This window comes from Brachycentrus maculatus, unplaced genomic scaffold (assembly GCF_059751285.1).
Source record: "Brachycentrus maculatus isolate JH-2025_06_01 unplaced genomic scaffold, ASM5975128v1 h1tg000166l, whole genome shotgun sequence".
Lineage (NCBI taxonomy): Eukaryota > Metazoa > Arthropoda > Insecta > Trichoptera > Brachycentridae > Brachycentrus > Brachycentrus maculatus.
Window position 1 is genome coordinate 112,761 of NW_028280919.1, and position 25,558 is coordinate 138,318.

Below are 25,558 nucleotides of genomic sequence, written 5' to 3' on the forward strand. Positions count from 1 at the left end.
TCTGAATTAAAAAATTACTGTAAGTATCATTCTTCATAATAAAAACTTTGTAATAAACTATAACATTTTCTGTTATTTTTTAAAAGAGCAATACCATAATATTTCTTCTCTCCGTCATATTTTTTGTAACTGAGGGTTGTTACCCTCATGGAAGCAATGAATCTTCTTCAATTATTCTTTGACTGCACTGCACGTAATATAAACATAAAAATATTTGGTAAAAATAATTAATTAATAATTCTAAGAAAAATTTCCTTGTCATTCTACAAGTTTGGTTCGAGCACAATTGGATATTTAGGTATAAAGGACTAGCTGAGGGTGGATGAGAAGGGTTCTATGTATAAATTATCGTACGTGCCTCTCGTGTACCTACCTAATTCCAAAATGTTAGTAAAGTTGTCTCTGCTTTGCACAGTGCTTCTTTTAAAATAATCTATGATTATCTCCTATCGGTAATGTCAAAAATTCATATGTAGCCTATTTCAAATATGGAATCACTGATGTATTTATTTTTTTAAATAATTTTTGCATTTATAATATTAAATATAACGGTTATTTCAATTCTAGCATTTAATTCCAATGATACATTTTAATTTAAAAATATCGAAATGGAAGAAATTGATAGTATTGACTGGTAAGAAAATATAATTTACATACCTGGTACTTCTGTTTATAACCATGTTTTACGTAAATTTTACTGTTGCTTCCAAATTCTAAACATTATTCCCCTATTTTATAACATAAGTTATAATATAAGTGTCACAGAGTAGGTATCACTCATCATCGGTTTTTACTATTTATTTCAAATAATACAGCTCTTCCCGAATTATTTTGAACGGAAATTATTTTTCAACCTATTCCTCTTATTTTTTTTAATGACGTGGGGTAGACATACTTGTACTCAAATAATGTTTCACCAAATATATTAAATTCCATAATTATAGATGAAATTATTTGAAGTTCCTTAATTCTTTAGTGGAACTCTCGGGTTACGAAGTTACGAAAACCTGTACTAATATTTTATTTTACTTTTTGCATAGGATGTACAACATTCCAGATGGACGCAATTTCATCAAAGATCCTAAAGCTTTTCAACAATCATCTACCTTTCGTATTTTAAATGGAGTTTTTAGGAACCCTTTTATCCCGGATCATGGAGAACCAACCAAAAAAAAAACTAAAGTCGATAATTCACTTATAAAATCCATGAAACTGAAACAAATTCAAAAGGTAAGAGAATAAAATTTAATTTTATCTTGTAATTGTATGAAAAATAAGTAATATTTTAGGCTAAAAATATTAGTATCATATCTTCACTCATTCGATTCACATGCTCAAACCATCTCAACACACCTTTCTTAATTTCATCTATTATGCTTATCTCAGCCTTCCATTCTTTCCTCATATCACCATTCAAACATCTATCATACAACGCTTTGCCTCACATTCGTCAAACAAATTTATGAGGCAAATGTGGTTGGTAATAGAAGCAGAGGAAGACCGAAGAAAAGTTGGTATGATCAAGTATTTCAAATACTTGAAAGTGGTCAGGTCAAGAGTCTGAATAATCGGAATGTATGTGTGAGAAGATGTATGAATGTGGAAGAGGTGAAGATTGTGTGCAGACATTAATGTGGCATTCTATTCTCTCTGCCTACCCCTGAGGAGAAGTGGCATGATGGTTAGTTAGTTTGGTCTTGTTAGGGTTGAATCTCGAGTTCTACTGGCATTGATTGGCAGTAACATTTAATATTGCAAAATTTTAAATACCTTAAACCCATATAATACAGAATGACTTTAACCTTTCCCTTACGGTGCTAAAAACTTCTGCGTGCACCGGTAATATGTATTTTGCACACCATTTGAAAATGCGGTTTAAAAACAGGAAAAATGTGAATATTCCTAAATGTTGCTTTTATTGACCAAAGTTGCAGTTGAAATGTAACAATTTTTTAATGTTAGCTCTGGTAAGTATCTGAAAATGTAAAAAAATACATCGAGAGTAGCCCCAATAGCTAGCGTAGCGACACGACTGCCGTGTAAGACAACCTGCGCACTAATGGCGCAGTGAACACGCGACGAAATGCGCGTATACGCAAAGCGTGGCACACTCTGAGACACGTTTGTGTATTGGTGATTTTATCCCCGATTTTTTCACAAATTATTTATTTCCGTCGCTGCAAACGAATAACTTTATAATATAATTTTTTTTTTTTTTTAAACCCTTATCCGCACCCCAATGGTGCATAGGGTACTGCATCATATAAACGCAGCGTTATCTTGATCGTTAACACATGAAGGAAAGGTGATCAGCCCTCCGCTTCAGGTACCAGTCCAGGGTAATATTGAATAAATATAAGAGTGAAAAAAAACACTTATATTTATTTGACCCCCCCTGGGAATCGAACCCGGGACCTTGAGAACGGTAGCCGAGCGTGCTGACCATTACACTACGGAGGCGGACTATATAATAATACTTTTATGTAATACATAATTATATTGTTCTACTCCAATCTTTCAAAACTTAAAGCTAAATTGTTCGAAATCTTATAAACCCAAAAAGGTAATTCTATTCCCTGTCCTTTCCTTTTCTTCTTTTCCTATCACTGCCATCTCCTTTTCTCTTTATCCCATCCTTGTCTCATGTCTCTTCCTATATATTATAGACTTCTCTTATGCATAGTTGTGAAGAACTGTAATTGGTACTCATGATTTTATTTTTTGTATTCTGATGTATCATATATTGTAACTGTTGTTCTTCCTTTCAATAAAATAAAAAAAAATAAAAAATATTATAGAGCAATATGAAAGTTTTGAGACGTATCTATTATATTTTATATTGATATTATCATTTAAAAGTTGAGTTGTAATAAATACATATCACCGGAAGGGAAGGTTAACAAAAGAAATATTGGCAAGTAAAAATATAATGTTTTGAAATGTTTTTAATTTGCAGAAAAATGAGACTTGTGTGCCGGGAAAACAGGCTCTTCCCTTCTACCCCAAAAAATCTTCCCTCACTCCGCAAGAACATAATGCCTGCATAAAAGTTCTGAGATCCTTCAACAAGAGCTGTATTTCCATGCCACAAGTAAATATCACTGAAGATGAAATGAAACTCTATGTTGTAAGTTATTTAAAGCCTATTTATAATTTAGCCTTTGAAAAATGTTGCAAAGTTTTGCTTACCACAATTTTTTACCAATACGTGTTTCTAGGACATTGTCAAACTGTCAAAAACAATTACAAGTATTTCAATAAAGAGACATATTTTATTTGTACCTAGCTGTACTCAGCTATGCGTTGCTGAGGCTCGGTCTGGTTAAACGGAAAAAAATAGATATCGCACAATTCTAATCAGTATGATTCCACAATGCTTGTAAACCAAAATCACAACACAAACATTGAAAACATTGAAAATGCTAGATGACAGCTTCTGTCAAGAAGCATGCTGTTCGCCATGAACCAGTTTAGTTTTGCCTGCGTTGCTGTTACGTTCAACAGATGGCACTGCCATTCTGGTAAAAAAATATTTTTAATGAAAGCAATTTTTTACATTTGTTACATTTTTATTGATATAAATAAAAACTCGCCCGTATTTAAATGCAGCATGTCAAAAGTTCAAAGCAATTAAGTGAATAACTTTAGAAGATTTAACTTTAAGATGAACAAACAAATATTCCTATTTATTTGGATTCAATTATATATTTGTGAAACCATGTTTTTTACCTTTAAGGCACTCCTCCCTAGTATAAAAGAAGAACGAAAGCTTTTTACGGAACATCTTTCCGGGCTGTGGAAAACCAAGTTATGTGTTAGAGCGGTAAACATGATAGAAGGGCAGGAAAAGTTCATAGAGGAGGTATGGAGAAAGAGGATCTCTGATATCAACAAGTATCCACCATATTACCAGATGATAACAATGATTCCCATTGTTTATATGAATGATAAAAACCCTGTAGAAGTTGTGGAAGTAAAGAGGCTGCAGAATGAGGTAAATAGATAAATCTAATAATTTGGTACTCAACCCCTTTGGTAATCCTTTTTTTTAAACCAAGAAAAAAAAGTTTATTTTTCCTTGTTTCTCATTATCAACTCATCAAGAAAGAATTTTAGTAACTGTCCTTTGATGTGGTAATTTTGAAGCATTTTTGCAAAAATGAACAGTCAGTTACACCTCTACATCTCTACATCATCCATATGGTGTGATTTGGTTAAGCCTATAAACAAGACTGTCCCAGATGCAGGAAGATGCCCTACAAGCTAACCCTAACTGAAACCAGGCATGATTACCATTCTTAGCCGTAATTCAGGAAAAAAAATTATCTTGACTAGTACTTGACATATTTCGTCGTTGCAGGTCCATCTCAATCTGTCGGTCATGTGATGATATTAAAATTTCTTTTTTTTTCAGACGTTAACAGACCCTGATATATTTATACCTCATTTGAAGTCGCCAATATTTTTAGCGTCAACATATGAAACAATATTGTCAAAAAATCCTTCACTGACCTTCTCAAAAATAGGTAATCTTTTTTTTGGGTCCTTTTAACTAAATGCCCATCTGAGCAAAAATATCTAACCAAAAAACTAACTAACCATGTATTCAAAAATGAAATATGTGCATTGTAACTTTTTTACAAAAAAAAAAAACATATTTGGAGCAGGTACAATATTCAGTCCTTTCTGACAGAATTGACACTTCTGAGATTGACAGAAGTGTCAATTTGAGAAAAATCAATTTTAAGCAATTTGCGAGTCATAAGTACTTGTCTAAGAGATTATTTTTCTTTTTATTAATATCTTAGTATAAATGAAGAAGTTATCCAGATGGGAATGAAGAGATACAACGATATATGTACATATTTAATTTTTCTCTATATTTACAGACGTAACAACTGAAAAGGACTGTGAGAAATATGCGTTACAAACTACAGCGAGCATTGTTATATCCTTGAGTAGTCTCAAGCACCTGGCCAACAATGTCCCACCGTACTCTCGGTCGTGGAATCTTCCAGTTACAGTGAAGGAATACAATATTAGAGGTTAGAGCAAACCCTCACTTAGCCGATTGTTCACACCTGTCACGGCCATGCTACACACGTCCGCTTGCTGCACTTTATATGAAATTACATTACATAACAGTTTAAACACACATTGTTCACAGAATAAACATTTGTATACCTTACTATGGAGGACTAGCTTTGAATACAATTATAGTATTATTTATTGTTAGTGTAAAAAAAATACCATTCACCAATTCTACCCATTATTGACAACCACACTACTCAAATTCTTGGAAGTTCTATATAAATGAACCAATTTTGAAACTTTGTTCTTGAATCACTAGAATGTTAATCACGTGTGTAAAGTGATCACTTAAACCAGCCTATGACGGTCGTCACCCCGTAAATGCCCAGACTTCCATATTCTTATTTATCTTTGATGAGATGTCAAAAAATAATATGAAAAATACTCTTATAATTGGAGATAATTCAGATTTGTTAACAAGTATTTGGACACACTCAAAATGTTGTAAAAAAATTGTTTTTCTCCGTAGTGTAATGGTCAGCACACTCGGCTATCATACTAGAGGTCCCGGGTATGATTCCCAGGGGGGGTCGAATAAATATAAATGATTTTTTCACTCTAATATTTTCCAACATTACCCTGGACTGGTACCTTAAGCAGAGAGCTGATCACTTTTTCTTCATGTGCTAACGGTCAAGAAATCACTGTGTTTATATGATCACAATTTTTTGCAAACCCAATTCCGATCTTTACTGTGGTTTTTGGCACCTCGCCCTCTACCAAAAGTAAGGAAATAGAATGCTTATAAGCGTCTCCCGCTCTCTAACAGTATGTGAATAACGCTTTTAAGCGTTTCTTGAAAGAAAGTATTTTTTTATTTCTTTAATTAGCTTATATTACACTAATATAAACTATTATTTACACTTAATTAACATCATACAAGTATATATATTTACATCTTTTTACAGTAAACAAAACATTTCTTTTTAAATACTCTTCTCATTCTTCATACATTCAGGCATCTCATCATACATTTTCAAACCCTTATACATACATTAAACAATTTTGTTACTCGATTTTTTCAACAATGGCAGTCTTATTTCTAGTAATATGTTCATGAAAATTTTTGTTTAACACTTTTTTATCCTTAAAAAATTTGGGTAATTTATTGTTTAAAAATTTATAAATAAATATCAGCATACATATGTCATTTTAGTCTCTTTTTTATAGATAACCAGTTTAGTTCTTCTCTCATTTTTTCTATATTATTTTATCTATTTTTCTTGATCACCATTCTCATCGCTTTATTTTGTATAATATCCAATTTATTTAAATTTCATAAATTTGGCAAAAATAATATTGTTGACCAGTAATATATATGTGGAATAATGATCGTTTTATAAATGAGTTCTGCAGTATTTTTATCTAACTTATTCCTTAATCTACTAAGAAAAAAAAAATATTTTAAACGTGTTCAAAATTTGCATTTAAAGTTAATTTTGAATCCAATATTACATTTAACTTTTCATTTAACATTTCTTTAACTTTTTCTATAGTTTCATCATCTATATATTGTACATGTATCCTTGGGTTTGGCTTTCTTCCTAATTCCATGTATTTAGTTTTGCTACGTTAAGTTTAAGTTTGTTAATTTTAAGCCACTCTGATATGCTGTTTGAGTCCTCATTTAATTAAACAAAATTTAATACATAAACATAAATGGTGCATTGTTTTCTCTGTTTTATGTTTATTTTTTATTATTTCTATTTTGTAATAATTTTTAATAAAAGGTTTTTTCTTCAGATGCAAATGGGAAATTATTAACGCACACAGTTGCTTACATTGACCACGCCCTACCACCACACAAATTGTCTAATCGTGATAAGGTCAATTGGTGTTTTAAATTGCTCCTTCAAAGATATCTGCTGAAGAAGAGAGAGGAAAAATGTGACAACATTGATAATATGTAAGGAAGTGATCATTGTGAACTAATTTTTATCTTAAATGCCTGCTTTTTCTCATACTGAAATAAAACTCCAGTAATGTTGTTACTAACAATGCATAATGGAGTGTTACGGCACTTATACAGATGAGAGTCAAGTTGTGGTTCAGCGGTTAGTATTGTGAACTTGTACGTCAGAGATCTTAGCTGCTTATGTGTATTGTTGTGTATGCTACGTATTGTATAGCATGAATTCGCCATCATCTATTATTACTAATTTTGGATAGTTCGTATACCGCCATTTTCGTAAAATACTACCTCAAGGGCTCTTCACTGTGAAAGTGCACTTCTCTCTTAAAACTCATTTTTAATACCGTAACGTTCAATCATTGTAATGAAATTTTTACAGAAATGAGACAGTTGAATATTGTAACAGCTGTTTGACAATCGCTAAAAACTTTAAATATCCCACTGCTCCTGAAATGGAAGACAATGACAAATTGAGTTCTGATGAAGATAATCTGGTTATAGATGGAGATGATGAACTACATCTAAACAACACGAGAGGTAAAGACTGTTTATTTATTAATGTCATGTATTTACAGGTCAATATTATGTTAATGTGTCCTCACGGGAATTGATAATTAATTCTTAGGTACTTGTTAAGTGTCATGTAATCATGGATGATGTGCCTGATCACAATATGTTTCCTTGCTAACAACCTTTATTAACCATGCTTTGATACACGGTTTATAGTTATTTACTGTCTTTGTAGACAATGGAAGCAAACTGACTGGGTAGTACTAAAGGTTTCTTTGTTAAAATGTTATATGAGTTTGATTGTGTCGATTAGTTTCAGCATGATCTTATGTTTCTCGTCAATGAATATATTTTAATCCTGTCCCATTTTATTTTATTATAAATAAATAACCCGCACACTTGAATAGTAAATATGTACATTTTTATAAAATATTTTTTAAGGTGTTACTACAAGAGGTATGGCACGAAAATCACCAAAAAAACTGGAGACTATTAAAATGAAAAATAACTGTTCACCTTCCGCATCCGACACGTGCACATGTGGAAAAAAGCTACACGCATTGGAAGCGAACGAAAAAAATACCAAAATTATTTCTGAAATATTGCAGTCCTCATGTGACAAGTCCGATGCTGCACCAATCGGTAAGGGTGTTGTGATGTATTTTTCTTACCTTCGTTCCCCGGCCTTTCTTTCTTGCTTGCAGGCTAGCCTCAAAAATATTTAGCTTTTCTTATCATCTAGCCCGGGAAGTAGCGCTGTATTATTATATTTTTGTCATTCAATTCAAGTTTATTAATGATTATTTTTTAGATGACAATGAGTTTACCTATTCGCTGTGGAAAATAGGCCAATCTGAGCAAGAAAGCGAACTTAGCAAATCAGCTATCAAAGACATAAATTTTATCGTTTGTAGCAAAGCTGACGCATACCATGTAAGTACTAAGATAAATAATTATATCCTGAATTGTGTGTTGTACAAAAATGTCTGCGTAGCTCTGCCATTTATTTATTTTCAACCTTTTGACAAGTGAGTCTTTGCAAACTAAACTGTTTATGTACCCTTGTCACAGTGGTATTGCGTTGCGATCAGTGTTGCCATAAATACAGATTTATCTGTATTGATACAGAATTTAGGCTACCGTTACAGATGACAGATTTTACTCTTAGGTAGTACTTTTAGTTTTATACAGATTTTTGGAATTGGACATAGTATATGATAAAACAGAAGAATGAAAATATGTATAGTATAGATTCAAGCATGATTAACATTTGATAATAAGTACTGAAACGTTGGAAGGATTATTACTATCAAAACAACTATGTACAATGATCCATGCTACAAACTAAAAATAGAAAAGGATTTGATTTCTAAAATTAGTTAAAATGTGTATAAAAATAAGTTTTATATTTTAGGTTATTGATTCTATACAGATTTGTAGACTGTTTGATTCAGATTTTTTGGTTTGGCATATGGCAACACCGGTTGCGATATACACCACAATAAAAACTCAATAACTCAAAAAATTGGCAATTTTCTGGCTATCGAAGATTTTTTTTACACATTGTTTGCGGGAAACGCTTAAAAGTGTCTTTTGCATACTGTTGGTAGAGAGTGGGAGACACTTGTAAGCGTTCTATTTGCTTACTTTTAGTAGAGTGCGAGAGACGCCAAAAAACATTGTACAGATCGGAATTGGGTTTGTGGTTACTTGTGTACGACCCTAATTAGTATATAAATTATAGTTGGGTTGATGAAAAAATCGCCCGAAAACAATGTATTAATGTGGATATTTGAGCACTCCTGATTTTTCAGGATAGATGGTAAAAAAACATTCCGTTTAATCAATTACCCGGTTAGTGGGAAAACAAAATGCAAGCAAAGAGGAATTGAAAACTGCGCTATATGCATGTATGTATATTAACTTGTTTAGTAAGATGCATGTGACGACAACGTGACACGGCTAGAGACAACTAACCTAAAAATGGATATTTTGCACTTATAAAAGATTTTTTTAAAGTATGATGCCACAAAGTATTGTTTGGATTAGAAGTGGGTAAGATCAGATCATTTAGAAAATCTGCATTAGTGAATCCGTACTGTAATACCGAAACAACGGATCTTTTGTCGGATGAATCGCACTGATAAGGCTGATGAATTTTTATCACAAATATTATGACGACTAAGAAATAAATAAAAAGTTGTCAAGGTATTTTACAAATAATTTAAGCTATAAATATGATGTATAAGTTAGATACTGTTATTTTGTCACTGCAGATCACTGTCACTGTCACTGCACAAATCGCTCTCCTTTCAATAACGTCATAAATCAAAATTGACAATGTTCAGTTGTGCATGTTTTCGGAATGCCCAGAAAATGTACTATATCACAGCAAAAGCGACATATTTTTAACTTAATATTTACCCGCTACAGGGCAGAAAGTGTTGTTTTTGCATTTTGAAGAAAAGGTATTGTTTCATGTTTTTTAAATATACTGAATATTTTTCAATTGGAGAAAAAACATTCAGGTTTTACCTAAAAAGATCTGTTGCACAGTAAAAATTTCAATAAGTGGCTTGATATTTATTTTCAATACATTTCATTACATTTTTAAACTTTAAAAACGATCTCCTGAAAAATCAAGTTTTTTTGATATGTGTATAACATTGTTGAAAAGAGTGAACAAAATGTGTTCGGCCTTCGACAAGTGTTTCAACAAGTACTATTGTGAAATATTTTTGTTTTTATAAAATATCTTTTCAATGACTCAAGTGTTGAGGTTAATCTGCTTCCACGCTAAGCAAACCCCGGTTAGCCAAGAAGGCAACTGTATATATATGTGCTAATATAATCTTAACCTAGGTTGAGATACCAACAAAAATCTTTTTTATTCAGTAAATATTTTTTTTGTTCAGAAAAAAGATGAGGCCTTTCAGAAGATAGTTCTGGAACCAAAAGTAGAACTCCAATCCGAGTATGGCAGCGAGTGTATCACTCCTTCTGAAGCAGCCTCGCAATGGACTTCCTTACATTTTATCCCGGATTCTAAGTTAATCAGAGGTAAACTAGATTCCCAATAAGAAACTCGTGTAGGAGTAATATTACCTATAAAACATGTTCTATCAGTGAATTGCCCGATAACTCTCCTTATCAATTATCACTTCCCTTAAGGTTCACTGTCCATCTCCGTAGCATAGCAGCAAGCGTGTTTGGCTACCGGAAGCGACTGGAGGTACCGAGTTTGATTCCTTTTTTCCACCTCTTATGTGGTGTGGTTATCACACAAGTGGTGCATGGAGCACCACATCGAACTCCAATCATATCATGTGATCTTGCATTTGCTATTCGTCATTGCAACATTTTATAACTTGTTAAACTAAATTTGTTCAAAAATTATCACCATCGTCAACTGAATTTCAAATTTTTAACTGTTTTTTTTTAATTACCCGGTTTGTTTAATTTCAGTGAAAGTTTCAAAACACAGCAGTGAAATAGCAATGATTGATGAGTTTACATTGCATTCATTTGCTGCAGAAGCAGCAAAACAAGTGGTCTGGAAATCCAAAATGGCTCTTGGTTGCTTTTTTAATGTTTTCTCATGTTTGTCTAAAATTCATGCTGGGAAATATTTACTAAGCCATACAGACAAGCACGGAGCCTTCGCTGTACTCTACCAAAATATACCCGAGAGGTATAAACTTTTCTTTATATTTAATTTGTCATAATTTTCCTATTGAATAGTCCGCCTCCGTGGTGTAATGGTCAGCGTGTTTAGCTACCGTGCTGGAGGTCCCGGCTTCGATTCCCAAGAGGGGTGAAAATATATATTAGTGATTTTACACTGTATTATTTATTTAATATTACCCTGGACTGCTTTATGCAAGTAATGATCAAGATAACACTGCGTCAATTCGATGCAGTGCCCTATGCACCATTGGGTGCGGATAAGGGTAATAAGCTATAATAGTTGCATAAGTAAAGAATATATTTTTTCAGTTGTACTAATGGTTTGGATTTAAAAAAATATTTTGACATAAACCCATCAGACGTCCAATTAAATCAGACTGCCCCATGGGTTCCCATAGACCCATCTGTAGTCACCCCCAACTTGATGCATCATGGTGTACTGCCATGCACATTCTCGCCAGAACCCGTTAAACTATTAAAAGTTGCAGGTAAATGATTCAATTTTTATTATGATATTGAATAACTCTGGTAATTTCTACGATTGAGATGGAATATTATTTTCAATTTAGCTACTACCACTTTCAGCCTTTCTCCGCATCTTTAATCTCTCCTTCCCGGTGATTTATATTCACTACAATTCGACTGTAATAACGAGAATATCAATAAAATAAAATAGATGCGGGCTCAGAATTCTTGTATCCCTCCCATAAGAGTATTATACTATGCATATATTTTGTTTGCTTTCAGAAACCGCACAGAAAAAAATGAAAAAGAAGAAGAAAAAGAAAAGGAAACGAGCGGCAAAAAAAACGGAAGAATAATATTAAAATATTTTATTACAGTAAATTTACGATTTACAATAAGGTGCAGTTATGTATGCATTTGAAAAAAATAATACATACACACATACTATGTATTTTTGTGATATTGTGTTATTTATATGATATTTATATATATAAAAGGGTTTATGCAGCCACATCAAAGAACCTGTCGAGCAGTGCAGCAATTTGTGTAGAGTTATATTTTAAATATTTCTCTGGATTTTTGGAGAAAGGTACGTTGGCGTAAGTTTCGTAAAATAAATTATATTTTGGTAATAATATTTCTTTATTATCCCTCTTCAAGGATTCCCTCAACTCCAAATCAGGAATCGAATAGCTTCTCTGAACCTTTGCGCATTCATCCATCTCTTTATTGAATGCCTGAAATACAGAAAAATATGTTAATACTTCATTAAAGAATATTATGAAAACATTACAAGATTTAGAACTGAAATTGGTATTTTATTTATTGACGGAACCTCTTCTGGGCCTTCGCTGTACCCAATGGTGCATAGGATACTGTATCAAATCAATACAGTATTCGACTTGGTCATTAATCTCATAAAGGCGAGGTGATCAGTCTCAGGCACCAGTCCAGGATAAAATTGAATCATAGTTAGGGCGTTTGTCCACTACATGGAATTACACAGAATTTTACCATCCGGCACGTCAGTTTAAAACGACGATTGGCTTGGATTACTTTGTGCTTTTGTCCATCTTTTTTCGGATCGGTGCTCTTGATCGGTGCGTGAACACATTGCGCGTAAATTCAATCACGCTAAACTGTTGTAGTCACTTTCATTTTTAAAACTGGACTACCGAATGGTCAAATTCTGGGTAGTGGACAATCGCCCTTAGAGTGAAACAAGTACTCATTTAAAGGGAAATATTTGTGTTTTTATTACATACATATATACATATTTTAATTTCATGCTATTTTCATGAGTGGTTCATTATTAAAAATAGGTATCAACTTGTGGTTCAGTGGGTTCATACCCAGAAACTCTTGGAATCCACGTCACTAACCACAGGATCACAACCTGACAGATTTGAATCCTTCTAAGAGTCAAATCGAGGACCTGTGCACTAGCTAAATGTGTTAAACCATTAAATCCACGAAGGCGGACTTTTCTAAAGATTATAAAATAAAATTTAGTTATGACAATCTCTACATTATAGTATATTTCAAGATCATGTCAAATTTGCGACAGTAACGATAGTCTCAATAAAATATTCTACTATGTTAGCTTAGACACATTTTCAATACACTTAAGCTAGTGGCTATGAAAATAAATGAGCTAAAATAAATTTTTCAAACAACTCACAGAAAATTTCTCTTTTATTGCAGCGCGATCTTTGTCCTTTAGTTTGCCTGAAGATATCTCTTCATCTCCCACAGTTATGTAAGATAACAGCTTATTCCAACTAAAAATACATAAAACCATATAAGGATGATAATACGAAAACTATTAAAATAAAAATCCTAATTTGAGAATCCAATAGTGAACTTAACCTAGTAAAATATATGTGTCGCCTTCTTTCAAAATCCGGCAGATCCAATTTTGTAAGATTTAAAAATAAATACTCTATCGGAATGCCAATTGTGGGTTTTATTGTTTAAAATATTTATATACTTGAAAACACTGCTAAAAAATACTTAAAAACAGCGTTGTATTTCAAATTCCGCTATATTCATGAAACTTGCCTTCTGACCCATATCGGCTTATCAAAGAGCGGGGATAGGTCAAAAATTAAGATGATGTCATTACCGGTTTGTGTCTCGAGTTTTTTTTTAAATACTGAAAAAAGGGAAAATTCTCTATTTCATAAAAAGACAAATCTTTAAAACATAAATGTTACCGGGAGAATTTTGCATTTTTTGTAAAATCGACTTACGTGGATCTGGTAGATTTTGAAATTAGGCGACAGATATGTTAAAATAACTCAAAGTTTTTCATTGATACTCGGCAAATAGACATAGATCAGAAGTTTCTGGAATGGCAAAATGGCATCAATTTTTTTAATTCGGCAGTGTAACCCGTAACAGGAATCAAATCCAGAAATTTATATAATATATTACAGTATATACCTTTGCAAATAGCTGGTTTTATGTTCTTGAATCATTTCTCGATAATTCTGTTCACAGTTCGGCTCTGACAGAGTTAATACTTCTAATAACTGCGACCGTTGTAGTCCCTAAAATTTAATAATTATGATTATTTGAAAAATATATTTCATATACAATATTGTCAAAATCCTTGGCAGGGGGATTTAAATCCTGCTGAAATATTCCATTGCCATTATTTGACCTTCGTTTTTGTATCTCTGGTAGTATCTTTTCCAGTAGAATTGGGTGATACTTCTCACTATTCATCATCTCAGTCACTGAAAGAAGCAGCCCTGGTCCATAATACGAGGAACACCCTCAAAACATTTTTTTAGAAGGTGTAGAAAATACGAAGAAAAAAAGTTTTGTTTATACATATTAATCTATTTGATATATAATATTCAAATTAAAAATCTTTTCTATTGGCCTTAAATTCTTAAAGAGAAACATTTTACATCCGTAAACCTTTATAAAACATTGAAAAATATGTGGTACATACCATAAGTAAATAGTGGTTATTATTGAGACGGAATAGCGCTCGAATTGCTGAATCGCTGTACTGTTCACTTTTGCTTCGCAGTGTTAAGTTTAATTGTACCAACACCTTTCCTGAAAAAGTTCAACATTCATTTTAATATATAATACATATAAAAATCAAATGAATAAGCATCTTTATGTTTGCTGTACTTACGAACATAAATAGCTAGCAACGCTCTAGCTTTTGCTTCTTTATTCGAAGCAATTTGTGTATAACATGGTAATAAAGCTAAAGAATTTCCGTAAACCAGTTCTTGAGATAATACACCACCTGAAACATTTTAATTCATTTAAGTTTTGTGCTGACATTTTTTTGATGGAGCTGCATTGTATATGATAAAACAACAGTTATGTAGCTTTTTACACTGTTATTTTATTTGACCAGTAACCGCGTTTTGTCGTTTTCGATAAACCCCAGTCTGATAATATTGGTAATGAACCCCAGTCACTGGTCAAATTAAATTAAAGTAGAAAAGGCTTTATATTTGTTGTTTTTACTATAAATTAATTTTTTAATGGAGCTGCATTTTATATGATAAAACAGCAGTTATGTAGCTTTTTACAGTATTGTTTTATTTGACAGTAACTGCATTTTGTCGTTACCAAGAAACCCCAGTCTGATAATATTGGTAATGAACCCCAGTCACTGGTCAAATAAAATAAAAGTAGAAAAGGCTTTATATTTGTTGTTTTTATCATAAATTCAATTTTATTCAAGCAGTTTTACACAAAAACTAGCAACTATTCTCTTTAGGATTCTCTGATTGTCAGTCGGGCGCATTATCCAACTAATCTAAGCAGACACCTCAACTCAAATTAACATATATGTTTAAACTAACATGTTTCCAAATGCAAAAGGCATCCTATCCTACCTTCGATATACCTATAGCACTTATAATATTATATTACTTACGTGTTATTACTAAATGTGTTACTAAACGTGTTAAAACAAAGTAACTCTTAAATAACCTTTGTTGGGAAATGAACAGTTTTAGTATTTTTATAATATAAAAAAAATGTAAAAAATTCTTGATGATTTCATTGCGTTTTCTGGTCAATTGTGTGTCTAATGATATATATATTAGACACACAATTGACCAGAAAATAAGTTAATATTTTTAGGGGCTAACTCAAAAACATGGGTTTCTAAATAACCTACTTGCACTAATTACTACTGCTGCATAGGGCACTGCATCAAACTGATACAATGTTTAGTTGATTGTTCACTGTATGAAGGCAAGGTGACGCTTCAGATACCAATCCAGATTAATATTAAATAAATATGAGAGTGAAAATAACATTTATATTTATTGTCACCCTTCTGGGAATTGGTTGGACCTCGGAATTGGAATTGGAATCTCGGGACCTCCAGCATGGTAGTCAAATGGCCAATATCTGTACCAGTTCTTTGGACACATTGCGCGCGGCAACGAGGATAGCCTGGAACGACTAGTTGTGATCGGTAGCCTGGAGGGAAAGAGAGGGAGAGGAAGATCCCCACACGATGGACCGATCAAATTAAGGCAGCAGCAGGCACCTCAGCTACGTGTAGCGCAGTCAAGGGATAACTGGAGAAGAGTCATTGCTTCTGCAAGGGTCACAACCCTCAGCAATGAGGAATAAGACGGAGAAGAAGACAAGTATTTTTTTTAAAGTCTTCACTCATTTAAATACAAGTATTAGTTTAGTAAATATACAACATTAGGTAACGCCCTTGAGGTAGTAATTTACAAAAATGGCGCTATATAAATTATACAAATTTATTATTATTACAAACCAATAGTGTCCGCATAATCCAAAAGTTGGTCTAGAAAAACGAGAACATTTGTAGTTAATTCATGAACGGTTCCATCAACTGGTAACACACCGTTATCTGATTTCACTCCGTCAATAAAGTCTTCAAGAGCTTTGACTCCCTGAAATCAATGATAATAAAATATATAACAGCTAATAATATAAGTTTGGGTTACAAATACACATATTGTAGCAATGTGATGATTTCTTACGGTAGTATGTAGCGTTGTCAAGATGGAGGTGAACTTGGATTTAACATTGATATCACAGTGTTCCACGGTGCGTTCAAATTCTGGTTTGAGGGCTAGTAACTGCTTCAAAATGGGAAAAACTATCAGAACCGATCCGAAATCGTGACGACTCATACATTTCTTCGCTCTAGTTGCAATATTCTGAAATTGTTAACATAATTAAATTTTTCTAGAAATACATGTGATGTAACAAGAACTGCATAATAACTTATGATTAAATCAAGTTATTTATAGATTTTGGGGTTTAATTTGTATAACTTCATTTTAATTTGTATATTTGATGTTAAAATAAATACTGATTTTTTTGAGTTTACTAAGTTGTATTTTATTGTTAAAAAACACGTAAAAAATATTTTTTTTGACAATTGTTTCGGCTATCTATGGCATTTTCAAATGAATGTCATTTCATTGTCAGTTGTGGCATTTTCAAACATTCATTTGGAAATTCCATAACTAGGCAAAACAATTGTCACAAAATTTATTTTTATGTGTTTTTTGACAATAAAATACAACTTAGTAACCTCGAAAAATCAGTATTTGATTTTAACATTTAATATATAAAAGAAAATATGTTGCTTATAGCAGGGGTTCCCAAAGTGTGCGCCGCGACTCCCTGGTGCGCCGTATAAAGTAAAAAGGGGCGCCGTGAGTCGATCCTCTATCATTATCCGAAACCACAAATATTCTCGGGTACCTATAACGCAACAATTTCTTTTTTGAGAGCTAGCATCTTTTTACTCGACTACTATTATTGTAGGTACCTACCTATTTCTTTCGACTATAATATATGTATATACATATATATAGTCACATTGTATTTTCCAAATAGCTTACTAAAGTAGGGCGCCGTGACAAATACTAAACTTGTAAGTGCGCCGCGGGCTGAAAAAGATTGGGAACCCCTGGCTTATAGCATTGACAATGATAAAAAATAGGGAAGATAAACTCGCTCCTGGGACACAGTTTTGTCTGTAGAAACTCACTCCCGGACAGGATAACGGGGATATTGGAAATGTTTTGATGAAAAATAAAAAAAATACTTAAATATTACCTCTCCATCTTGTACAACAAGGTCCAAAGCATCCCTTACAATGCTTTCGAAAACAGTGTGTTGCTGAGCTAGGGGTACCAAGCCAACCAAAAGCATCTGTTCTGCTTTCATGAGGCGGTGTAATCCCATTACAAGCTCCAAATATTGCTCCATATCTTGTTCTGCTCCTCCGGTCCAATCATCACCTTCTGCAATGTTTAAAACATTTTGAAAACTTAATCAATACATCTCCGTAGTGTAATGGTCAGCACGCTCGGCTACCGTTCTGGAGGTCCCGGGTTCAATTCCTAGGGGGGGGTAAAATAAATATTAGTGATTTTTTCACTGTACTATTTATTCAATATTACCCTGGACTGGTACCTGAAGCGGAGGGCTGATCACCTTTCCTTCATGTGTAACGATCAAGATTACACTGCGTTTGTATTACGCAGTGCCCTATGCACCATTGGGGTGCAGATAAGGGTTTTATTATTATTTAATATTATAATCAATACATGATTATTTACTTTTTTTATAATAATATGAGCAATGTAAGTATATAACCACTCACCGAGATTTTAGTGAACCGGTTTTAAGACGTACCCGTCTCTTCATCGGGACAGTCACTACACCAACATGCAAACAATACTACAATTTTCATTCACTACACAAAATATTAATCACATGCGTTTTTGATCGACCCAATGACAAATGTGCCCTAAGGATTGCAGAACAATATGCACTAAAGGCCGAGGTGTTAGACCTTGCGTAGCACTTATCTTTTAGTGCATGTTGTTCTGCAATCCTTAGTCGACTAAAAACACATGTGATTAATATTTTGAGTATGAACAGTGTTAGGGCGTTTGTGTACTAGGTGGAATTTTACTGTCCAGCAGTCCGGTTTTGAAAAATGAAAGCGATTATGACAATTTAGCGTGATTACGTAAATTTACGCGCAATGTGTTCAGGCACCGATCAAGAGCACCGATCCGAAGAAAGATGGACAAAAGCACAAGCCAATCATCGTTATAAATCGCTAACTGACGTGCTGGACGGTAAAATTCCGTGTAATTCCGTGTAGTGCACAAACGCCCTTATGGTAGTGATGTGTAGTTTTGTTTGCATACTGGTGTAGTGATTGTCCTGATGGAGAGATGTCTCAAAACCGGAAGACAAGACAACCTAACATTTTGATAAAAATATAAATTACTAATTACAAACTGAATGCTATAAATATTTAAAATATTAATCACATAATTATTTCTTTAATATTCCGTAATACAAATAAATGAGGGTATATTTTAAATACCCATGTGTGATGTACTCCTTCTCGGTCCCAGCGTAAGTCCTGTGGAATGTTCCAGAGTTTGGGATGCTTTCAAAAACATTTTGTTTGCGCGCTTTTCCAACCTTAAAATATATAATTTTAGTAAATTATTCACCAAAATACTTATTAAATTATATAGCTCACTTATATATAAAAAATTATAAATTTTCAGCTGTGCATGTTTTCGGAATGCCCAGAAAATGTACTATATCCTAGCGAAAGCGGCATATTTTAACTTAATATTTACCTGCTACAGGGCAGAAAACGTTGTTTATGCATTTTGAAGAAAAGATATTTTTTTTAATATACTTAATATTTTTCAAATGGAGAAAAAACATTCAAAGATCTGTTGATTCAAAGACCTTAAAAGATCTGTTGCACAGTAAAAAGTTCAATGAGAGGCTTGATATTTATTTTTAATACATTTTACTATATTTTTAAACTTTAAGAACGATCTCCTGAAAATCAAGTTTTTTTTATATATGACGTTGTTGAAAGGAGTGAGCGATATGTGTATTTATGTATCTACAGAAACCACTGTTCCACCATTTCTCTAGAGGAATTAATTTCACATGTAAATAATTTTCTCCAACTTACGCTTTATGTATACGGCTTGAAGTCTTCCTGGCGGTACTTTCAGTACGATGTATTAATTTTGTTCTCTGAAAGAAAATTGCCATATTAATGTTTTGAAATTTGAACATACTGGACTCACACGGTAAAATAGTATGGTACAAAAAAAAGTCAAGCATTCATTTGATAATGTGTACATAACAGTAATTTGGAATTTCCTATATCCCTTGCACATACTAACTACTTAGTACTATGCGCAAAGAGATATGAGGAGGGTGACTAGGTGAATTATATATGCTACTTTTGTTTGTTTTTTTTTATAAAATTAAGATAGAATAAGCAATAATGAATTTTATTTTTGATATCCTGAATTGATTTTTATGAAAGGAAACCTATCTACCAATTTTATCATTATTTTAGCAGGCTTTTTTTGGTACATTTTTTAACACAGTACTGCGTGGAACGTATCTAATATAACTTGTAAATAAACAGTTCAGTGTTTTACACCGCAATACACTTAAAATACAAAACTATATTTTGTAATATAGCACAATTTGCATCATTTTAAATGTAAAATACCTTGAAATAAGGTATGGAATGATAGGTAGTAAGCCTTGTTAACGCCTCTTCAAATATATCTGCGTTGAGATATGTATAAAACAAAAGGTTTGTACTAACAGGCATTGGTGAGTGAGTCAGGTAAGAGCGCTGCATGCTTCCCAAACTGTTGGTTCGCTGGTGCTCCTTGAGTGCCGTGAGGGACTTGTACACCACGCCACTCCTCACAGAACCAATCAGTGAGGTATAAGAATTCCTTCCAGCATTGTTGAGCCACTGACACATGGCTCGTAGGTCTTCCAATGCCGCTATCGGCATTCCCAAACTTGGCGGAGCACTTTCTACACTGGAATCTTTGGAAAGAAAAAAAAAACAACAAAGTGTTTAGATTTTTATTCATATGAGACAGAAGCTATTGTTATTCTTATATTATAGTATAAATTATTTGTTTATTGATTTGGCGTTTAATTTGTAGAGCTCCATAATTTATATTTCAAATATGTATTAAAATCAAACACTAATTTTTTGGGTCTACTAAGCTGTATATTTTTTTATTTATTTTATTTAAGTTGTGATTTGCTCAAATACAACTCGGGTAGGTATTTTGCTGACACAGTGATTTGCCCGAATCCAGCTCAGGTCATTCCCTTTGTTTCAGAAATTTAACTGTTTTTCTTTTTTTCCCATATATTGTTTATTTGTGTTGTGTACTGATTTACTATATTTTTTTATGGAAGTTTCTTTCGAAACATTGTTGAATCACTAGAACTTCACTAGAGACATCTATTGGTGAGATGAAAAGAAGCTTTTTATTGAGCAGAAACTCTTATATTAGTATGTGAGATCCGAATCCTGGATTATAATCACACACATGAGAACGCCGGAAAATATAATTTTCATTTTTATTATTTAAGCTTATAATTTGACCAGATAATTTATTTACAACATTTTGAGTGTGTCCAGATACTTGTTCACAAATCAGGATTATAAACAAGTATTTAGACATACTCAAAATGTTTTAATTTTAATGTTTAAAATATAAATTATTTGTCACAAGAGTAATTAATGATTTTTCTTAATTTTTTTAAATGTGGTCAAACATCTAGCCTTGTTGCACATCGAACTATCTCACTCTACTTCTGTGTCAAAAAACTCACTCACAGCAGAACTTGACAACTATTTTATTAAGTGCGTCCAATGCATGGGACAGTGGTGACCTTGCAACCTGGCGTCTGGAACTCTGTCCACTGACAAATCATTCCGCAGATTCCAACTCGTAGCATGTCACATCGCTCACTCCTTTCAAGAACCTCAGAAATCAAAAATTGTCAATTTTCAGTTGTGCATGATTTTGGAATGCCCAGAAAATGTACTATATCCCAGCAAAAGAGGCATATGTTTAACTTAATATTTACCTGCTACAGGGCAGATGTTATTGCATTTTGAAGAAAAGGTATTGTTTATTATTTTTTTAAATATACTAAATATTTTTGAAATGGAGACAAAAACCTTCAGGTTTTAGCTTAAAAGATCTGTTGCACAGTAAAAAGTTAAATAAGTGGCTTGATATTTATTTTTAATACATTGTGTTATATTTTTAAACTTTAAATACGTTCTCGTGAAAAATCAAGTTTTTTGATTTGTGACATTCTTGAAAGGAGTGAGCGACATGTCCTTAATATCCTCTGCTGTCATAAACATCACTAATAAGAATATACTTTACCTTCTTCTAATGCAATAAGATCCAGCAGGATAATTGGCAGTAGAGGTTTACTGTGCTTCATTAAAAGGTCTTTCAATTCACTCTCCAGTTTACCAGCACCAGTAAAGTACAGGGTATTCTGTCAAAAAACAAAATTGATTTAAAAACACATAATGTTCATAGATAGATTTTTGACAAATTTAAAGAAACAAGTAATACATACTTCAGTAAATAATATGTAAAAAAATTATACAAAATTGTGGGAAATGGTCATTCACATTTGGCACAAATTTATACTGTAATATATTCGTGATTTCTAAACTATTAATAATAAAATAAAACTTGTTACTTACGACATTTTCTAATTCAACACTTTGAGGGTTATTTTTATTGAAATATACTTGTGCCTCGGAGAGCTTATTCATAGTCTGTAATAAAGAAAGACATAGAGATTTTTTTTCAATCAAAACAAGAGAATAGATGCTCCACCAATCTGGTTTTATGAAAAATCTTCGCCTTTTCCACATTCATCTTCTTTATGAGCCCTCTATCTTCCACTGCTGGAATATAGATAGACATCTTCCTTTTCTTTCCCTTTCCTTTGTTCTATCATAATATACCTGCCAATTATTCTGACTCCTGACCTGGCCACTTTCAAGTATTTTAATAACTTGATCATGCCAAATTTGTCTCAGTCTTTTTCTGCTTCTATTTTCAACTACATTCATCTCTTAAATTTGTTTTACTGTTTTTTCTTCACACATTCCGTTCACATGGCCAAACTATCTCAACACACCTTTCTTAATTTTATCAATCATGCTTATCTCAGCCTTGCATTCCTTCATTACTAACATACATATTTAAAAAATAATAATATAGAAAAGACTTACTTGAAGAAATGTGTTGAGGTTTTCACCTGACGGACCTGCATTCACAATGTCTGAAACGTCGTGGGCCACGAAATAATAACTTATTACATGATCCAAAGACTGTAAAGTTCTTTCAAGATCTGTTCATTACTCAGAGTTAAGGAAAAACAATAGCATATCAAATTGCTCAAAGTGATTTCACAATTCAATATTAACCTTTCATTGCCGGTGATTTATATATATTTACTACAATTCAACTTTAATAATGAGAATATTGATACAAAATATAATAGATAGGAGCTCAGAATTTTTGTATTCCTCCGTAATATAATTACGTATATTGTTTCTTCCAAATTAGTTTATTCAAAGGTTTATTTTATATTCCACTTAATTTCAATGTATTGATAACATAACTTGGCCTAGGCTATGAATAGACATTGTCTTATCTTTAAGAATATTGAAAACATTATGTATTTTTGCATGTGCCATAAAATTTTTTGTATTTTTTGATGATATATTTTGATAATATAATATTCATGTAGAGAAATTAAGATTATGTAAGGCATATGTATTCCTGAAGAACAAAGTGAAGCAGTTCATTAACTTTTAAATGTTTACAATATTGTTCCCACCACAAGCAACTCCTTTGAAATCGTATATAAGGAATGGAGGATCAATATTTGTGTGCTCAAATAAGATTAAAATTCAAATATAGAAACGTCGCGCTCACTCTTTGTTTATTGGTGTCGCTTTGTTCTTCTCACCCTTATAACTTTCTAATTTTCGATAAATAAATAATTCTTTCCATTTGCGCGTTTCTGTCTTCCTCATCATCAGTGTTCCAGTACAATTAGTAGTAACAAATAATAGTTATTCATTTGCAGCGACGGAAATAAATAATTTGTGGAAGATCGGGGATAGAATCACCAATACACAAACGTTTCCCAGTGTGTCCATGCATGCTGTGCTTTTATACCCATCTCCTGCCCATCTCCTTTCAGTAGCATGTAAGTCGTCCTGCGCGGAGGTTGTGTCGCTAAGCCAGCTATGACGTCTACTTGCAATGTTTTTCTTTTCTCAATTGCTCAGTGCTCAATGTCTACTTGCAATGTTTTCAGATACTTACCAGAGCTAACATTTCAAATTGTTACATTTTAACTTCAACTATGCATATATAAAAGCAACATTTAGGAATATTCACATTTTTCAGTTTTTATTAACATTTTCATATAGTGTATAAAATACATATCACTTTTGCACGCGAAAGTTTTTAGCGCCATAAGGGAAAGGTTAATAAGCTGGATGAATTCATTTAAAAGGATACTTTGCTGTTTGCGCTGTAAATGTGCCGTGTCGTTGTAAACGGGAAGAATGGTTTGCTCGAGTTTTGCTAATCTGTGTTCAAAAGAATCCAGAATCCCAACGATAGACCCGGTAAGCTGAGAACTTTTATTCACTCTTTCTTTAAGCAGATTCAGGTTTGACATTTCCTGTAACAAATTGTTGATTAATCAATAATGCACATGATCAAAAATAGAATTTATTTTTTGTTAAATTATTGATCAAATTAATAAAATTGTGTTGAGATGGTTTGGACACGTCGCTACTCCTTTCAAGAACGTCATAAATCAAAAAACTTGATTTTTTAGGAGACTGTTTTTAAAGTTTAAAAATATAATACAATGTATTAAAAATAAATTACTCGCCACTTATTGAACTATTTACTGTGCAACAGATCTTTTTAGGTAAAACCTGAAGGTTTTTTCTCCATTTGAAAAATATTAAGTATGTTTAAAAAAAAAAATTAAACAATACCATTTCTTCAAAATGCAAAAACAACACTTTCTGCCCTGTAGCGGGTAAATATTAAGTTCAAAATATGCCTCTTTCGCTGCGATATAGTACATTTTCTGGGCATTCTGAAAACACGCACAACTGAAAATTGCCAATTTTTGATTTATGACGTTCTTGAAAGGAGTTAGCGATGTGGAACGAATGAGTGAGGAATGAATGGTAAAACAAATTCATGAGGTGAATGTAGTTGGAAATAGGAGCAGAGGAAAAACGAGGAACACTTGGCATGGTTAAGTAGGTCAAATACTTGGCAGTCAGGTCGATAATAGAAGGGTGTGTATGAGGAGATGCATGAATGAGTGGGCGAAGAATGTTTGCAAAGATAAAGTGGTAAAGTATGTATTAGATGACTCCCGGGCAGACCACCAAAGAGATGGATCAACGGCGGGAAATCGATATCGCAGGGCTAATCCCTCTTAATAACAGGCCACAAAGCCTACACCAAGATAATGAAGAAGAAGTGTGTTTCCATTTTATTAATGGCCCTTCTCAGTTTGGAAGCGGCATGATGGGTAGTTAGTTAGCAAAAATATGATGAGGGTAATGGTAAGTTTTTTTTTTCATATCCCAAACATTATTTTACAGTGGACTCCCAGTTAAACACGGAAAGTTCCCGAGTATTTAGTCAATTCGTGCGATGAGAAAACATATCCACCCAGTGAATGTATTTGTAACAAAAAATATTTATATGCAAATACTGTTTACCTTTTCCAATTTGGATTCGATCTCAAATTTCTTTTCCATTTTAATACTAATTTTAATCAATTATGCTTAAAACTAATATATCCAACGTTTTCCAAACATAAATTATTACACTAAAATATTCCGTTTCTGACGTTAGAAATGATTTGACACATCGATTTGACAGTTCTAGTCTTTAGACTGCGTTCGGAACGATGCAAAGACTAACTAACGATGATCAGAGCAATGGAGTT

General features: G+C 32.8%; 2 protein-coding genes across 3 annotated transcripts; one reads left to right on the forward strand and one right to left on the reverse strand.

Moving 5' to 3' along the window:
- The first annotated feature begins 430 nt into the window (after positions 1-430).
- LOC148308391 (uncharacterized) lies at positions 431-12,297 on the forward strand. 2 transcript variants are annotated; one of them, XM_088261740.1, is made up of 14 exons: positions 431-634; positions 1,041-1,230; positions 2,957-3,127; positions 3,737-3,994; positions 4,415-4,526; positions 4,890-5,045; positions 6,835-6,997; positions 7,383-7,540; positions 7,955-8,155; positions 8,325-8,446; positions 10,429-10,573; positions 10,979-11,204; positions 11,510-11,688; positions 11,948-12,297. In XM_088261740.1, the coding sequence occupies exons 1-14, from the start codon at positions 609-611 to the stop codon at positions 12,019-12,021; spliced, it is 2,181 nt and encodes a 726-aa protein (XP_088117866.1). In that variant the 5' UTR covers positions 431-608; the 3' UTR covers positions 12,022-12,297. The 2 variants fall into 2 exon arrangements, with proteins under 2 accessions (XP_088117866.1, XP_088117867.1); XM_088261741.1 differs by lacking the exons at positions 11,510-11,688; positions 11,948-12,297 and adding an exon at positions 10,685-10,745 and having other exon boundaries at positions 445-634; positions 10,979-11,118.
- LOC148308392 (exocyst complex component 7-like) lies at positions 12,166-25,499 on the reverse strand. Its single transcript, XM_088261743.1, has 16 exons — positions 25,329-25,499; positions 24,094-24,259; positions 22,791-22,909; positions 22,254-22,328; positions 21,922-22,039; positions 20,319-20,551; positions 19,665-19,729; positions 19,050-19,150; positions 17,762-17,949; positions 16,672-16,851; positions 16,443-16,581; positions 14,820-14,936; positions 14,628-14,737; positions 14,111-14,217; positions 13,347-13,446; positions 12,166-12,402 (listed from the first exon to the last, which is right to left on the reverse strand). Exons 1-16 carry the CDS (start codon positions 25,365-25,367, stop codon positions 12,166-12,168), a joined length of 2,094 nt encoding a protein of 697 aa, XP_088117869.1. The 5' UTR covers positions 25,368-25,499.
- Between the last annotated feature and the right edge of the window lie 59 nt (positions 25,500-25,558).

Bases quoted from the DNA above. Each gene is read 5' to 3' on its own strand.
- LOC148308391 (XM_088261740.1), top strand. From the start codon at position 609: ATGGAAGAAATTGATAGTATTGACTG. The intron at 3,128-3,736 runs GTAAGTTATTTA...TTTACCTTTAAG, and splicing joins ATGAAATGAAACTCTATGTT to GCACTCCTCCCTAGTATAAA. The intron at 11,689-11,947 runs GTAAATGATTCA...GTTTGCTTTCAG, and splicing joins TAAACTATTAAAAGTTGCAG to AAACCGCACAGAAAAAAATG.
- LOC148308392 (XM_088261743.1), bottom strand. From the start codon at position 25,367: ATGGAAAAGAAATTTGAGATCGAATCCAAATTGGAAAAG. The intron at 22,910-24,093 runs GTATCCTTTTAA...AGTAATGAACAG, and splicing joins TTTACAGCGCAAACAGCAAA to ATCTTGAAAGAACTTTACAG. The intron at 12,403-13,346 runs GTGAGTTGTTTG...TCTGTATTTCAG, and splicing joins CAATAAAAGAGAAATTTTCT to GCATTCAATAAAGAGATGGA.